Here is a 17,474-nt window from a genome sequence, read left to right as displayed (position 1 = left end):
GGAGTGAAATTTTTTTTTTTTTTGCTTTTTATTATTCAAACAGTCTTGGCTATAGACTGTTAACATTGTGTAGAATTCAACTCAAAAAACAATTTAAAAATATAGATAACAGGTACAAACATTCTCCTTTTTAAATGCTTAGCAAGATTTAGCAGGGCTGTACATAAATAATAAAAAAAAAGAGACAGTGAAAAACAGGAATGACGGAATCTTCATATAATGCACGGTATTTAACTTTTTACAAAACGATAATACATTTAAATTTGGAGCTGTTACAGCCATTTTAATTATGAGCATTAGCAAACTTCTTACTGAGTGAATTGTTATGCAAATTAGCAAATATCTCAGCTTCTTTTTAATGCACATCACAGAACTTTAAAAAAAAATAGCTCCTAGATGCTTTGACCTTTTGTTTTGAATTTTCACAAATGATTGACAATGTGTTCATCTTCAAAACGCCGTCGGGGCATTGTTTTTGGTTGAACAGTGTTACAACAATCGTACAGACAACTAGCCTGGGTGTTATGCATAAACTTGAAAGAGTGAAATTTGACCTGCTGCTTGCAAAATTGACAACTGGTAAACAGTTTTCAAGACGGCACTTTCTTCATAGTAAACAGATGTACCCGTAAACCAATTTTGACAGGAAACAGAAGCATGGTTTAGAAGCTATTTTTTTTTAAATCACTTTTGACCAAAAAAGCACATTTTTGTGCATATTTCAAACTACATTGTCTTTAAACAAAAAATACTAACAAAATTTTAAAATTCATACAATAAGCTTTCCGAAAATATATAGTTTTGTGGACAAGGGAGGTCATCTTGGTTTCCTAATTAACTAATTAAAATACCTGTCAGGTAAACTGCATCTCTACCTTAATCAGCAAGCTTGTCACTGGTAAATGTTATGGAAAATATTATGTGCAATTTTAAGCAATACAACTAATTTAAGTGAAATATCAAAGTGCTTCTGCATTCTGCATAAATTTTTAGTCTCCGTTCGAAGGTAGTCCAAAAACGGTTACTTATGTTTTGACCTCCGTGCGTTCGTTCTTCTGTCCTTGTGTGCGTGCGTCCGGACCTGTATCTTAGAAATGCCTGGACCAATCACAATCAAACTTCACACATACATCATACATGATGCACATTAATTTGTTTAACGATCTGATTCAAGATGGCCGAATCAAAATCAAGCATTTCTCGGCTGTTTATAGATGGATTTGTTCAAACTTGGTATACATGTTGGACATTATAGGACCTTGATGCACATCATTTTGTTTTTTAGATAAGATTCAAAATGGCCATTTTGTTTTAATAAATGTGGTTCTAATGCCATATCTCTGACTTGCTGTGACTGATTATATTCAAATTTTAAATATTTATAATACATCATGTCATAGATCTAAAGATATATTGGTTTGACGATCCTATTAAAAATGGCTGAACGATAGCCATTTTTGTGCTAAAAAATCATCAAAATCAAGCATTTCTCGGCTGTTTATAGATGGATTTTGTTCAAACTTGGTATATACGTTGGACATCATAGGACCTTGATGCAGATCATTTTGTTTTCAGATAAGATTCAAAATGGCCGACTGGCGGCCATTTTGTTTCAATAAATGTGGTTCAAGTGCCATATCCCTGACTTGCTGTGACTGATTATGTTCAAATTTTATATATTCACTATACATGTATTCAAAATGGCTGCTTTTGTTTTAATTAATGCTGTTCCAGAGAGCAATATCTCTCAATACTCGTTTGAAGATCAGATACAAATGTCAATCATTTAAATGCTAAACAATCATCATACTCATATTCCTGACATGTTTATATTCCAGCTATATTACTATAAATAAAAGTATATACCGTATTTATCCGGGTATAAGCCCAGGGTCTTGAACATGGAAAATTGCCAAAAAGAAGGGGTGGGCGTTTGCCAGGAGATCCCCGGCAAAAAAAACCGAAAATTGGCGAAAATTGACAACACGCAGTTCGAACTGCGGCAGGGAATGGAACGGCAAATGAAAACATGCAACGTAAATAAATGAACAATATGCAACACTAGAAGTAGAACAAAAATAATGTATTGCTTATAATGTGACAAATAAACCAGAAATAATAAAAATCGACAGTGAGGGATCATTTGAATTAGGATTTTCCCGCCGACAAACACGCCCAATACGCGTGAACTCAAAATGAATTAAAATGTCACGGGTTAAACTGCGTAAAATGATTTCCGGTCTCGACAAATTACGAATCAATCGTCATACAAGATCACCAATAATTTACAAATTTACACAGTAAAAATTATAAAAATTCATAGCTGATCTTTATTTGTACGTTCATTGCCATCTTCTTCAAACTCAAAACCCTCAAAGTCCAAGTCGCCGTCGAACAAAATCCCTACAACTTATTCCTGAAGTTCGTCGATATCGTCCCACACAATTTGGACTTAGCACTTTTAATCCACGGATTTCGCAGTCTGTCAGGTTGGCACTTTTCATTCATGTCTAATCATAATAAAGAGACAAGAAAAATGGGGTCGCTCTGCTGGGAAGGCACACGATGATTTTGTTTACAGTCTGGCAATCATCTTTGACCTTTATGCATCTGCTTTACTGATTGGCTAAGAATGACATCACTACTAGTATTTCATCATAAAGGTCAAATCGTGACATTGCTTTCTTATCAGACTCAACGCTTATTAATCACGGTGAAAGTTATCATTCAGCAAGTTCCGGCACTTGGAATGTATTACTATATGGATATCGCGGTGGACTTGAAATAGGAAGTTTTTTTTTTATCCAACGACACAAGAATAGTTTTCATGTCTTCGGCGTGACATTGCAAAATTGCTGACCCCAGTTATGGATTCGCAAGCTGCTACAAAATTTTATAAAGCCAAAATAACATGATTTCAACCCGCCAGGTACGGGTTGCTACAATATTGCAACATTGGTTTCATTGTCGATGGCGCTAAAGCCGAACGAGTGCGACACTTGCTTAGCGGCTCTCCTTATACTATTTGCCTGAATCGTTTCTAAAGAAGCACAAACCAAACGGCCGGTCATTTTTAGGGCCACGACATATTTCAAAAAGAGAACTACTGTTTCTGCTTTAATATATATTTTCATAGACTTGCTGACTGTTAGTATGATTCAGAACGCGCTGCCCTGAAGGCAGAAGGCTGTCACAGCTATTTTGCGTTCACCCCTTGTTTTACCCAATTAACAATTTTTATAAGTATCACGACAGACTTCAAGAAATTCAACTGTTAATACAACCACAGTCAACGAATAGAAAATAGTGTTTTTTTGTGTGTAGAAAAAGACCCCCTGGGCGTGTGCCCGGATTTGACCTCAACATCTTTATTGTGTCAAAAGTGGGGGGTGGGCGTTTGCCCAGGCATGGGCTCTTACCCGGATAAGTACGGTATCTTAAATTCGATAACTAACTGGGACTGTGCCATGCATGGCTTGTGTAACTTGTTATGATCACGTTAAAAAATAAATGTGTGGTTACTTTTACATCATTCATTCTTTTTCAGCTTGTAATGATATATTCAGGCAACTTAGAACTAATTTATGCAAATGAAATGTTTTTTCAGCCAATTGCTTACATTGTGGAGATACACATACATGTAACAGGTGTTTATAAATGGAATCTCTGATCATGGACTTACCGCTTTGGCGAGTTGTATATATACTCATCCACCATAAATACTTGTGACTTGTCCTCATCTGGTGATGATGGTGATGGTGTATTATTAACTGAAATAAAACAACACATTATATGACATCAAAATATATACCGATACAAGCAGCCGATTGGCTGATATAACTCCACTGGTAGTGATGTACATTTCGCAAGCAATCTGTACTACAGTGTTAAGAAAGAATTCATGGGTGCTTGAATGCATACATTTTATACAAGAGATATTTATAATAACACAATTAACAATAACATAATAAGGTCCTGTTAGATGAACATAAATTTACAATGGAAGCCACTCACTACCTACGTGTTCATCTGATTTTAATCAGATTGGGATATTACAAACAACTGAGTGAATATCAAAATAAGACAGTCAACTTACCAGATTGAAGTGGAATCATAACTGTAGTGCATCCAGGTCCATCCTTACATTTGTCATTTTCCTCCAGTTTCTTTGTTCTCTTCTTCCTCCGCTTTTCCGATTTCTTGTCAAGCCAATCCACTATCTTTGGATTTAATCTATAAAGAGGAAGAAAAAAATTATGAAATAATATGAAACCAATTAACATTCCTCAGTGGGGTCATTTTTCAGTATGCCTTTTTTTAAATGAATAAAAATTCGAATAAATGACCGAGAATAACCATAGTGTGATAATTTTTACCAACAATAGACAAAATTTAGTCAAGCCAAGAATTTGGGTAAGCTTAAAGCCTGCCTTATTTTCCCATTGTAAAACCACCTAAACATCTGGTTTTCATTATCAGCAGTATAAATATCCCCATTTGTCCACTTATTTCTCTGTTTAAGAGATGTTTATTTCAGCCTAATTTTACCCCAAAAAATTGCACTTGCTCGTCACATCAATCTCTAACTTGGTTGACATTTCATAGTGATTGATAAGATTCCAAATATGAAAATCATAGATTATAAGATAAAAATGGTTTGAGTTATTGTAAACACAAGAAGAAGACAAATTTAAGTGAAATTATCTTGAACAACATACATAGAACACATACCAAAATAGAACTTGGCAGGTTACCGGTAGTGTTAAAATATGCGAGATACATTGTAGGGTATATGTACATTTGTAAACTGCAATTTTTTCAATAAGAATTATGCTTTACATTTTGGCGACTATAATTGATCTTTTATATTTCACTTTAATGCAGCGAACTAAGTTAATGTATTTGTCAAGTGAGGTCACCACACAATGGTAAAATAATGTGGATTCCGATGTTTTATAATGATAATTATAGACTGTAGGGTTTTTCATTAAGATTATGACCAAGAGGCTCAATCATTGGAGTATATATAAAGCTACCGGTAAATTGTATTTTTTCACATACAACATCAAGAACATAGTTGAACTCTGGTGACCTTGCCCTTTGTTATATAATATAATTCCCTTTATCATAGTTTGTTTCAATATAAATATGCATTGTCATAATTAATGCTTCAATAAATGACACAAGACACAAGGTTTTGGCAAAAGTGGAAGGGGGAGCGAATTGCAGACGCAGGCGTCGCAGCGAACAGCTCCATGATGCGACTCGCCTGTGAATTGCATCATGACGCCGAGCGCGTGGTACCTGGTTGCAACCTTTCACCAGCAGAGACTGTACAGGCGGGCGTCATGGCTGGCGTCCCCCTGGCGGGAGCCTGCAGATAGACTCACAACCCCAGGGGGATGGACAGCGTGGGTACCCGTGTAAAGTCTGCTTGGTCTGTGGTGGGAACCCCCTTACCTGTTTATTGCTAAGGTTGTTCATGAGCAGATAAACATGAGTTACACTTGAGTGAGATCGGTAATGGTATAGAAAGTGGTTATATAGAGACCTTTGCATGAATGGGTGGGTGGGAGGTCTGCTGAGACGATGTGTATCGTACGGTGCGGCAAAACGAACTGATGCTTGAAGAGAATGCGAGCACAGATACGCGAATGAACAGTCTGGTGTTAATTAATGTAAATCCGACCGAAGGACGAAATGTGAGCAAATATTGTATGAAGTACAATGTGGCATGGGAGGTGTCAAAATATGAAAGGGGGATGTCAGCTTGGTCAATGCATGTCATAATTGAGCATTAACACAGATTATAAATTATATTCATAATCATACTATTAATTTTGAATACAAACAAGTTTTGGGGTTGAACCAACAGTGGGGAATCAGTCTACCGAATGTCCTTAAAAGATGTAAATATCTTACAAAAACATGCCTTATTTGTTTAATTATTTTAAGGAACATAATTTCCAGCTTTATTCAAAGTAATTCAGATATTTTAGAATAAAAACAAATGTCTCATTGCAAAAAAAAAGTGCTGCATTTAGATGTGAATAGATTCATAAAACATGCAAGATAACAGAAAAATTTAGCTGGCTTTAGTCCAAGTATTTTGTACAGGCGTCTGTCAAAAATTAATGATTCACTGAGACAAATATGAACTGCCTCATTGTGTGACTACTGTATTATATGAAAAGTAAAAAAAAAACTCCCTTTATGAATAGCTATCATGTTGCAAGCTCTGCTTTGTATGCAAATCAACTTACTGTAGAATACTTTATTTTCGCTTGGAATTTATTTTCGCTGAAGGGATGTTTCCGTGAAAATAAAATCTAGCGAATATACTTTTTTCCCCTATATTTCACATTAAACTCATCAAAAATCAGTGAAAATAAATTCCACACAAAACGCCTAAAAAGCCTTTTCAGCGAAAATTTATTCCAGCGAAAATAAAGTATTCCACAGTAAATAGTTGGTGTCCAATGGAGGGAGAAGTCAACAGTACTGTTGCCTCCTGAGAATCTACATCTTCAAACACTGCAATCTTTGAAGTGCGTTTTTAAACTAGTATTATAAAAACTCTATCATTCTGTTCTAATAGCTGAAACATATTCCTGTAAGTTTTCATTTGTCAAATGAACTGTTTGTCAAATACAGAATACATATATTTTAGAATAATTTTCTTTTTAAAATGTGGATGAAATGTTTTGCTTTTAATGCATTTTTTATGTATTGTTTTTGATTTGATAACTTTGAACTAAACAGATTTTCTATTAGCTTCAGATCTTGATCAAAGTTAGGCACCCAGTTCATAGGAGTGCTTATATTGATTTTCTGACATCTTGTTTTCTGTAAAGATTTTATTGGTAGGTTTGCAAATGTGTATCAGACTGTGCAATCTCTCCATGAGTTGGTTTTGAAACCCAGTATGGGATTCTGAGATACATTACCAAGGATATTATTACAAGATAAATCATTTGCTTCATTGAACACATACAACAATGCATATTTCCACTGAGATCAGTGACCTTTGATGTGTATCACCAGTGATCAGTTAAGTAGAAACAGTCAAAATATTTTATCATATTTTCTCAATTTTTGCATGATATTTTCATACAGGACATCTGTTGTTCAAACTCAGGGAAGACTTTATACTGATGAATAAGGTGACCAAGTTTGATAAAGTTTGGAATAGAATTAGTAAAGTTATTATGCACACAATAACAATTATTAACGACGACGGCGACGTCGGACAAAATTTTTCCCTTAATATACCTTTCCCTTCCATCTTTGATGGTACGGGCAAGGTAAAAAGTAGGCACCTAATGTGCCATTAAGAATGAGAGTAGACAGCTAATTTAGCCCCCAGCTGCCTTCAAAGGAAACCCCTATGGACGCACTATAAAGCGTAAATATCAAATTCAGATTCCCATGCCTATGTTTTAACATGCTTGGATGTATTTTAACCAAGTCAATTTAGAAGATGTCCACTTACTTCATAATAACGATGTAACCTCCATACATGCACAGCATGATGAGCGACTCCCACCTGTCAAAAAGAACAAAAAAAATGTTCAAACAACTTGCCCTTTGACAATATGTCAAGTCAATCTAGTGATTATTTCCTTTTGTAGCAATAGAAGTATTTTCAAAGGAGAAGAAACATTTGATTTAATGGTAACTCAAGAAGGGTTCTGGACAAAATCCCTCCATGCTTTCAATATTTTATCATCCCTTAATTATGCATGTTTAACAGATGCTCAATTCTTGAATATTTTTCACCATATTTTAAATGTTTATTTTTTAAATAACGGACAGTTGATAAAATACCATAAGGTTTCAATAAATAAAAGAACCAAGAGTGTTCACAGTTCCCAAGTGTGGGTTTATTCAAATGAGAATGAGAACAGAGGATGCCACTCTTAGGTACTAAGTGAAAATAATGAGCAAAAATGTACTGCCAACAAATTGTTAGGTACAATTTTGACTTGGATGAGGATGTTCATTGAAACACATTACGGCATTGAAAACCAACTAAAAATAATGTCATTTGTGTAACATCAACATGCACCATGGTAAACACTACTGGCCTGGTATATAGATATTTTTTTTGTTTTCAAAACCATTTATGACATACCAAGAAACTGTACCATCATAAAGCACTAAGAGAAGTGCTACCACGGCAAGTGAGTAGATGATGGAATCACGAAATAGAGGCCACCAATTCAGTGGAACAACCTATCAAAAAAATAACACAAATGATGGTTAGCTAAAACATAGTGCAAGTTTTACAACTCTGTTGAGAACCTTGATTAAATAAATGTATGGATGGATAACAAACTATGGATTTCTTTGCATGGCAAAAGTGGGTATAAAAGTCCTGAAAAGATGCAATAATATATTATCTAAGCATTTGCCAGGAAAATGAAAGCTAAAAGTCATCATAATTTCATAAAAAAATTAATTAATATTCATGTTCCTCAAATTATACTACATCCACTGTATTATTCTCAATGTTCCTTATAGAATAATATAACATGGATTGCATAAAAGTTCATAAAAATAAGTTCAGCAACATAACTAAACAAAATTTGGCAAGAAAAATATTAGCTAATGTGTTCCTTAATTAATACTACATTTACTATATTTATCAAAATGTCCCTTACAAAATAACATAATGTGAATTGTTTAAAAGTTCCAAAATATAGTGCAGTAATATATATATAAGCAAAACAAGCCATTGAGAACATCACACCCTCTGTTCTTGCAATATATGACAAATGAAATGTCAGTATTTATATGCTCCTTTTTGTACAAATGAATGTATCAGGTCTATGCTGTGAACTGAACTGAAATAAAATTTAAAATGCAAGAATCCTAATGTGTATATTGGTAAGAAGTAAAACCAAATGGCTGCTTTCTTTTACTGTTCTTGGATTGGATCACATCAAAGTTAAACTTTTTTTGATGTGCTGGAACACAATTACCAAAAAATCTGAAAAAAAATAATGGGCCTCAGTATGCAATTACCCATTATCTAAATTTGAACTAAATTGGCCAGAACAAATTGGAGATAATGCTCTACATGTATAAAACGCAGGTTTTTAAGCCAAATATTTTTGGGCCACTTTGTACCTGAACAGAAGAAAAAAATCTTGGCCATATGGACACCATCATGTATCTGCCATGTACCATTTTGGGGAGAATTGGTCCATGAACTTTTGAGATAATGTGATGGACTTACAGATAGATGTGTCCAACCAGGGGCTAATAAAAATACTAGCTTGAAAACTTATCTAATTAATAAGCATATTAACAACATCTACAGTCAAGTCTAACAAATGTTTTTTCTAAAACAAGTTTTACACCATATCTTGGAAATTACATTTTCTAGTTACACCTACATTAACTTGATTGAACTTGATTTCATAGTGAATTATAAAGATTCCAAATATGGAGATGATCAAATAAAAATTGTTTAAGTTATTGTATAACCACAAGAAAAATACAATTTTCAGTAAAATTATTCCTTATCTAATAAAAATATACATAGAACACATACCAAAACTGAACTTGGCCAAACTGGGTAATATAAAGGAAATGGATAAAAATTGTTCAAGTTATAGTAACCATAAGAGTCAGTAACAGTGAGGAGAATTTTCTCCTTGTATACCTCGACCTTCATCTACGATGATACAGACAAGGTAAACATGACAATACAACTGTATGTTTTAATCCATAAATCAGGCTGTAATCAAAACTGGATACAAATAGTTAATTGGTATGCAAAATGAGCACAAATAAATTACAATACAATTACCTGGAAGATTTTAAAGAATTTCACAATGTTTTATTATGAAAAATGGACAATATAAAATGGTGTGAAGGCATCAGGGTTATAGAACTGAATTTAATATGTTCAGGTGTTTACAGTTTTACAGCACAAATTCAAGCATATTTTAATAATTATGCATGCAATACAGATGTCATGTCATGTTATGCTAACATAATTAGGAGCGAGTCATTACATCACAGGATGCAGGGGCACAAGTCAAATAAATGCAAAAGCAGATAAAGAATGATTTCAGTTATGAGAATTCAGATTTGGATGTGGATTTTTTAAATATTATTCATGAAAATCATAACAAATTGATTAATTACCAGCATTACAAAATGCCAAATACTGCAGAGTGTTTATTTTGGCCAGTGAGTCTAAATTCAATTTTGAATTCCAAGGTGTAACAACTTCACTTCTTCCAAATTATTTAAAAAGAAATTTTGTGGCAACAGAGTCAATTCTATTCCGTTGAGAATAAACACATCGTCATGCAAGATTCTTTGATTGCATTAATTTACCTTCAGGCTGTTTGCATTGGCTAAACGACCTCTACATACAATACCCCTTTTTTATACTTGGGTCACAATTAAAATCATACATCTTTCCAAACAATTTTGCTTTTCCACCATTTTAAGAGAGTTTTCACAAATACAGTGTCATATGCTATGTCATCACACTAGAATTTTGAATAAAAATAACACATAAAATAATATAGTCAACATTTTTAAATTAAACACAATTGATATTGTCAAAAGGCAGGTTCACCTTTTCCAAATAGGGATTACTTTCGTGACTATAGTCATGTATGTGCAGTGATACTCACTACAAATATCTGGAATACTAAAAATACAGTTTCAGTTCATTGACTGTGTTAATATCCATTTTAAATGACAGCATAAATTAACTGGTTGTAATGTCATGTAAAATATATGAAGAACTAAAAATATAGTTTTCAGCAAATTAAGAATCTATATTAATAACTATAAATAATTGTATATATTGCTAAATCATATTTAGCAAAAATATCACAACTTGGGCAATTGAATAATTGACACACAATACATATTAGCTTGTCATAGACTGATGTATATAGATGAATGGCCTCTAAAATCTATTACTCTTATAGCACTGCGTATCACTACTCCATGTACGTGAAATATAACATTACCTGGCCAGCAAACAACCCGCAGAGTCCAATAATGACCAACATATTGAAAACGGCTGATCCAACAATGGTACCTACTCCCACATCTCCTTTGGCAATAAAAACGCCTGCAACATGAAAAATAGTTCAAAAAATCTCCTACACAGGAAACGCTGAACCCATTTGTGCTATACATAAAATCTGTATTCCACAATGTATAATTCATCGAAACATAACTCAACTCTTCATAACAACAATTTTAAAAATACTTTAAAGCATAAATGTACAGGTAATATAATTGAGGAAATGGCATTCTTGACTTGCACATTTGGTCAATTCTCTCACCTTTCAAGATAAATAAAATAATCTACACACAGGGGGGTAAATGAATAACAGCTCTTTTGTTGCTTTAAAGAACAAATTATTAATCCTTGAGTGATACCTCAAAATACACAAATGACTGATTTACTTAGGTACACTGTAACTAGATTGTGTTAATGTTATTGAGGTTATTCAGTCACAATGCTATTAAACTCTATGTACACATGAACTTTACCTATAACTGAAGTAAATAATTCAGGGGCAGAACTTCCTGCAGCCATAAATGTTGCTCCGGCTACATCTTCACTTAAATCAAGCCTCTGAAATGTTAATAATTATTAGGATTTAGTGGTTAAACTGAAATCAGAAGAATGAATAGTTGAATTCAAACAAGAAATAAGATAAACATTTGAAACAGAAATAATGAACAATAAATATGCTTCTTCTTCATTTAAGATTATTACAAGAATGTGTACTACAATGTGAAAAGATTCTGCAGTCTGGGATCATTCTATATCAAAATGTTATTTCAGCATGTTAAATATATTTCCCAGAAACAAAGCTCAAGATACACTGACTGGAGAAGCATGTTACTGAAGGCAAGTTTTTAATTACGCAATTTCAGTTGCTCTGTTGCAATTTTGAAGTGCCCCCTTATGGTACCAAAATAAAAATCAATAATAATTTAAATAATTGTTTTATTCATTCTTGTTTAATTACACCTGAGCAGAATTAATAGTCTAAGAGTGATGTTGCAGAAACAGAATTATATTAGAAAAGCTCAATTGTAAATGTGGTATCTTCTAATAAAAGCTCATAATTAACATTTAGAATTATAGAAAGTAGTCCACTTATTGCTATTTAATATGCAGAAATTAAATGGAAAATATAATATATATTAGGTTACACACAATGCATGCACAGCATGTACAAAGTATCAACCTATTTCAGCAAATTGATACACAAGGGACATAATTGCAGAAAATAGGTAATATGCATCAATTAATTCCAAATTCTCAAACTGTATATACATATATCAAATCTCAGTCCAAGATATTAAATGATGGTAAATGATTTAGACGCTGTTATGACACACAAACCCCCTCCCCAACCAACCCCCACCTTATCCCACACAGCAGGAATTAAATTTGTACAACATGAAACTCCACTAAACACAAACAAGTCAGAAATCAAATCTCATCATGTATGGACAGCAGACAGATATACCAGATCCAGCATCCATGCCAACAGCTCAGCATACCAACAAAAGTTTGCGCTAAAAATAGATGGATGCATGCTGTTTCAAAGCTTACATGCTTAGGAAGATTAAACATAACACACATTAGCTTAGTATATATTATGTTACAGATAACTGAATAGCACTAACATTTTCCTATGCATGAGCATACATGTAATTCCAGGGGTAATAATTTATCCCAATTAAACAATAAAATTCTCAAGAGAGATTATAGAGGTACTCCTGCTGTGGCTAAAAATGTAGGTCAATGGAAGAAGGAATTACTGATGCATAAGGACAGTGAAGAAAAAAAAAATTGCAAACAGTTTTACATAAAAAAAATGCAAATTTAATTCACCCACGGAACTAAGTACAATGAAGTGCCAAGATAAAAAAAAATTTAAATTTTTATGAAATATTTTTTAAATATTTTTTAAACTGATTCACACACCAACAAATATTTTGTTACAATTTAATATTAAATGTTGGATTAGTCAGTGGATGGGGAAGTAATGTTAAAATGAAATTTTTCACATTTCAAACTAACATCAAGAAAACATGCAATTACAGCACTGTCGCAAATATTGAGCCATCAAGCATGTGAAATGTAAATTTCTCACTTGTTCTTTAGTACATTTGTGGACACAAAATTTCGCGCAAGTCACTGATACTCTCTTGTATGACCTCAGAGAAGTATTCACAGCTTCAAAATTTCTCAGTTTTCAGACTCATGAAAATTAGTCTTTTACAAAGTGTTTTCATTAAATTTTGAGCTCACTTTCATAAATAATCAGTAAACAAGATGACAGCAAAACTAATAGCTCATCAATAATAACAATTTTGCAGTATGATAACCTTATCATAAAAATATATTAGACATTATATATATAATGTATTTATTAAAATAACATTTTGTATATTTCAGACAAATAAAATAAATATTCAAAGCCCCCTTAGCTGTGTCTTTGTACCTTAATTCCCCGTGTATAAATCCTTTCATAATTTCATTCACAAAATATGAAAGACTGGTGTACATATACAAAAATCTGTGCAGTAGTGGTACTCCCCGTATGTCGCAAGATACAAAGCAGATTTATTTCAATAACTAATGGGGCCTTATCAGCAGTTATTCTACACTGCTCTATACACATTACAAAATATACCAAAGAAAATATTCCCTTCACTATGTTGGTTTTAGAAAATAAAAATCTTACTGTGACATACAACATTTTGTAATGGTTTATAGCTGATATCAAAATTGCTACTGTGTTAGCAAAAAGCCTGAGGTGAGCCACAGTACAGATAATGTACAAGATAATGAAAATATACTAACATATCTGAAGAAATTGTTTAGAAATTTTCTTCCAAATTTACTATCTTTCTTTTATAATAAGCGTGATTGACAACGTAATCGGCTTTATTTGGTACTAAACTCAAGACTGGCTGTTTATAAGGTCTTTGAGTACTTTCTGACTGAAGTAACATATAAAAGGAAAGTTCTTTTGGTGTCAGTATATTTCCCTCGACTCGCGCATCAACGGGAACTTTGAAACATAACAACAACAAAAAGAGAAATGTAAATGTATGACAGTATGAAAAAATACTGTTATCTTTAAGCTACTTTACAGAATACAGGTTTACCTTTAAAATTACGCTACGCAAACCACTGTCACGTTTTGTCGTCTGCATTATTCCTATACAGTGTTCAGTAGAATATGCATCATTATGGCTATTAGAGACAAAATACTTACGTATATGCGGTCATGGAAGGAAATCTAAACGCAGGATTAATATATACCGCTAAAATCCCAACATAGTCGACAAGGCCTCTAGATTTCGTACATTTAGGCTCCATCTCTCCGCATAAACATCGTCAACAAGCGTCCATTTTGTTTGGACTGCACCATTCAACGATAGGGGGTGCAACAACGGGACGAGGAGCCAAGAATCGCACCCCCCCCCCCCGCCCCGCCCCTTACCAGCAGGAATTGCAGTGTGTATTACTTTTATTTTAAGTTTCTGGACGTGAAAAAACAAATCTGAACAAACAAAAAATATGCCCCAACTATGAAAGAAAATGTTTGCCATCACCACAACACAAACCAAAACCACCAACCCACGTCTAATTTAGAAAGTGTTTCGGTAAGTCAGTAAACTTCCTTGGGATTCATAACATAATAGAGTAACACACACAGTTAGAATTGAAATTGACGTTATCATCTGTACATGTCCACTTGCAATCTGTTTCACGTGCAAAATTGCGTTTTATGATTACATCAGTTCTATTTGTAGTATTCGTAATCGCTATAAACGCTATTCATGTTTAAACAGAATTGCTATCACTGTTCGAGAGACAGGAGTAAAACATTTCTGGAAAATGGCAAAACTTTTATTTTGCATTTTATTGTATGAAACTCCATTAGGAACATTTCAAGTAATGTAAAAATTATAATACTGTATTTCATATTCGAAAATTAAACTGTTCTACTCCTAGTGTGAGGTACTAGTATTCATTGTTTTACAGCAAAAATATGTCGTTTTTGCAATATTGTAAACATTTTTTGAATTTACATTGTGAGGTTTTTCGTAAATCTACTCTAAAAGCAAGCATTTACATCATATTCATAGCAATATTCCATTTTGTTTTACTTATATGGCACACATTTCCCAGCTTATATGTTATGTTATGGCTTGTTGTACATTGCAGAGTTTTTAAAGAGAAATTGTATAAATTCTGATGTGAAAAATATTAGGCAAAGGTTTTTGTAAAAGTGTCAATATTTATTCAATTCTTGGCATGTTTTTATGCATTTACAGATGTCGCTGTACATCGTGTTCGGTATGGGTCCCATAGCGAGCTGCAGAACTCGATAAAATACAATGTTTACATAAAATTGGAACACTCGATGAGTGACGACTGTAGCGCTTAAACAATTATACTCAGCATCATGCTTGTCTCAAAATGTGTAGCATGTAAAATTAGAAACCTTTATAACATGTTTTTTTGCATAATTAACCTTTCTGTCACCACTTTTCGTTTCATCAATTATACTTCGAATGCCATACTTTTTTCCACCATAATTTTGGTGAAGATAAAACATGTTACAGAATTTTATGTATTTCTGAATAATTTCTTTGTTAATTTTGAACAAAGTGAACATAATTTACCATTGCTCACAGGTCTTATTTACTCGTTTTGGACAAAAATATAGAAACAATTTTGTAAAGCTGACTTCGGTGCTCAAAGGGTTAAAGGTCAAAGTGTTAATCACTTATTTGCAATCAGCATACTTGGCCATTACCTGCTCTAGATACAAATGAGGGAGGCAATCAGCAATGACAATCTAATCTAATTTGACAGGAATAGGGTTTGTTATTAATCTGCATTAAATGTTAATCAAAATAGCATTACTATCATCAGGATTCAGTTGTTTTATCAATAGACAGTTGCATAAACTACTAAATATGTTCAGCATCTCAACTGAAACGCCAAAGTATTTTAGAACAATTAAGCAGATTTTAATCGCATAACAATTTGTTTTTGTATTAGTCGCATTCACATGATTGTGTATTGGATTAATTCACACCAATTACGGGCTGCACAAGTAATTGAATTTTGCATTCTACATTATTTTCACTTATTGTAGATGTTGTGATAACATAATAAAATGTATAAGCTTCATTTTAAAACTACACGAATAAGCATCACATTCAACCATATTGAATACGATATTTTAGACTGCAGAAATTATTACCCATGCAAATTAAACACAAAATAAGACGCACTGACAACTATTAAATATGTATGACGATTTGCAATAATTTATTTGGATATATATTTTATATGTGTCATGTATTTTTGATATATTTAATACTATATTAGTTGAACTCGGAAATAATCACCTGATAAGGTAGGTGATTATTGATTTAGTTACTATTGGTTTTATATTTAATATATGTATTATATTGAATTATTTAATGCACACCCAATTAAATAAGTATTAATATCATGTACTTATTGTTGTATGCAACATAAATCAAAACTAAATAACGATTAATTATTGGACTTCTTACCAGGCAAATCTTCTCCAGAGAAGGCACGAAATAATCATCACATATTAAAGCCAGGGCAACAAACATATAAACAACCTACAAAGAACAAGAATGAGTTCTTTTATATAAAGTGGTACTACAGACGATTTGCAACTATCATCATTCAGAAACGTTCTGACATTCACTGATTTAACTAGTATGGTTAATATGTATGTATATATTCATATTCAAAGTTTGATATTCAAAATTAGAATACTTCGTTCAAAGAGAATTCTGCTTTAGTAATATTGCACAAACCAATTGCCACACAAATTTAAACATTTTTATGCATGAATCACGGACAATCATTAGTCACATATATTACAAACTTAACAGTCTGGATACCATAGTGACTGATTATCAGGTTTATCAACAGTTTATCTGGTTGAAACATCAGTAATGTTATCTAATTGAAATACTCAATCATAATAATCAGTGATGCGAAAACATAATGCAACATGCAAACAATTGATATTCATAATCCAATATATTGTTACATACTGGAAGAAAAAATAACGGAGACAATTTGCGATTAAAAAAATAAAAAACATAACACTTACACACAATGCATGGAGAGCCAATGCACCCTTTTCCCTTTGTCTATTTGTAAAGTAATCTGGAGGAAATTCATGAATACCTGAAAGAGAAAATATTAACTGATTAAGTTGACTATGTTTTGGGGGGTATACATACGAGACTGTATTTACGAGTAAGTTATTAATAGCCCAAACTACTGTAGCATTATAGTCAATTAATAAACAATAACAATGTTTATTATGTAAATGTTAATATGTTGAAGTTAGGCGACTGTAATGAAATATCTAACCAAGTGGAAATATGAACTA

The 17,474-nt window shown here is 32.9% G+C and overlaps 1 protein-coding gene across 1 annotated transcript in view; it reads right to left on the bottom strand.

The window, feature by feature from the left end:
• Positions 1–17,474, bottom strand: part of LOC100368700 (sodium/potassium/calcium exchanger 3-like) — a 50,392-nt gene that overhangs the window by 14,983 nt on the left and 17,935 nt on the right. The window contains exons 3-10 of the mRNA XM_078005737.2: positions 17,190–17,266; positions 16,612–16,686; positions 11,536–11,620; positions 11,004–11,107; positions 8,135–8,235; positions 7,493–7,546; positions 4,097–4,233; positions 3,683–3,770 (exon numbers count right to left, since the gene is read on the bottom strand). Coding sequence (XP_077861863.1) covers positions 3,683–3,770; positions 4,097–4,233; positions 7,493–7,546; positions 8,135–8,235; positions 11,004–11,107; positions 11,536–11,620; positions 16,612–16,686; positions 17,190–17,266 — 721 coding nt within the window. The remainder of the gene's footprint in view (positions 1–3,682; positions 3,771–4,096; positions 4,234–7,492; positions 7,547–8,134; positions 8,236–11,003; positions 11,108–11,535; positions 11,621–16,611; positions 16,687–17,189; positions 17,267–17,474) is intronic.

This window comes from Saccoglossus kowalevskii, chromosome 2 (genome assembly GCF_978046115.1).
Source record: "Saccoglossus kowalevskii chromosome 2, keSacKowa6.1, whole genome shotgun sequence".
NCBI lineage: Eukaryota > Metazoa > Hemichordata > Enteropneusta > Harrimaniidae > Saccoglossus > Saccoglossus kowalevskii.
Note: the sequence above shows the minus strand (reverse complement) of the source record. Positions and strands in the feature narration are given on the sequence as shown.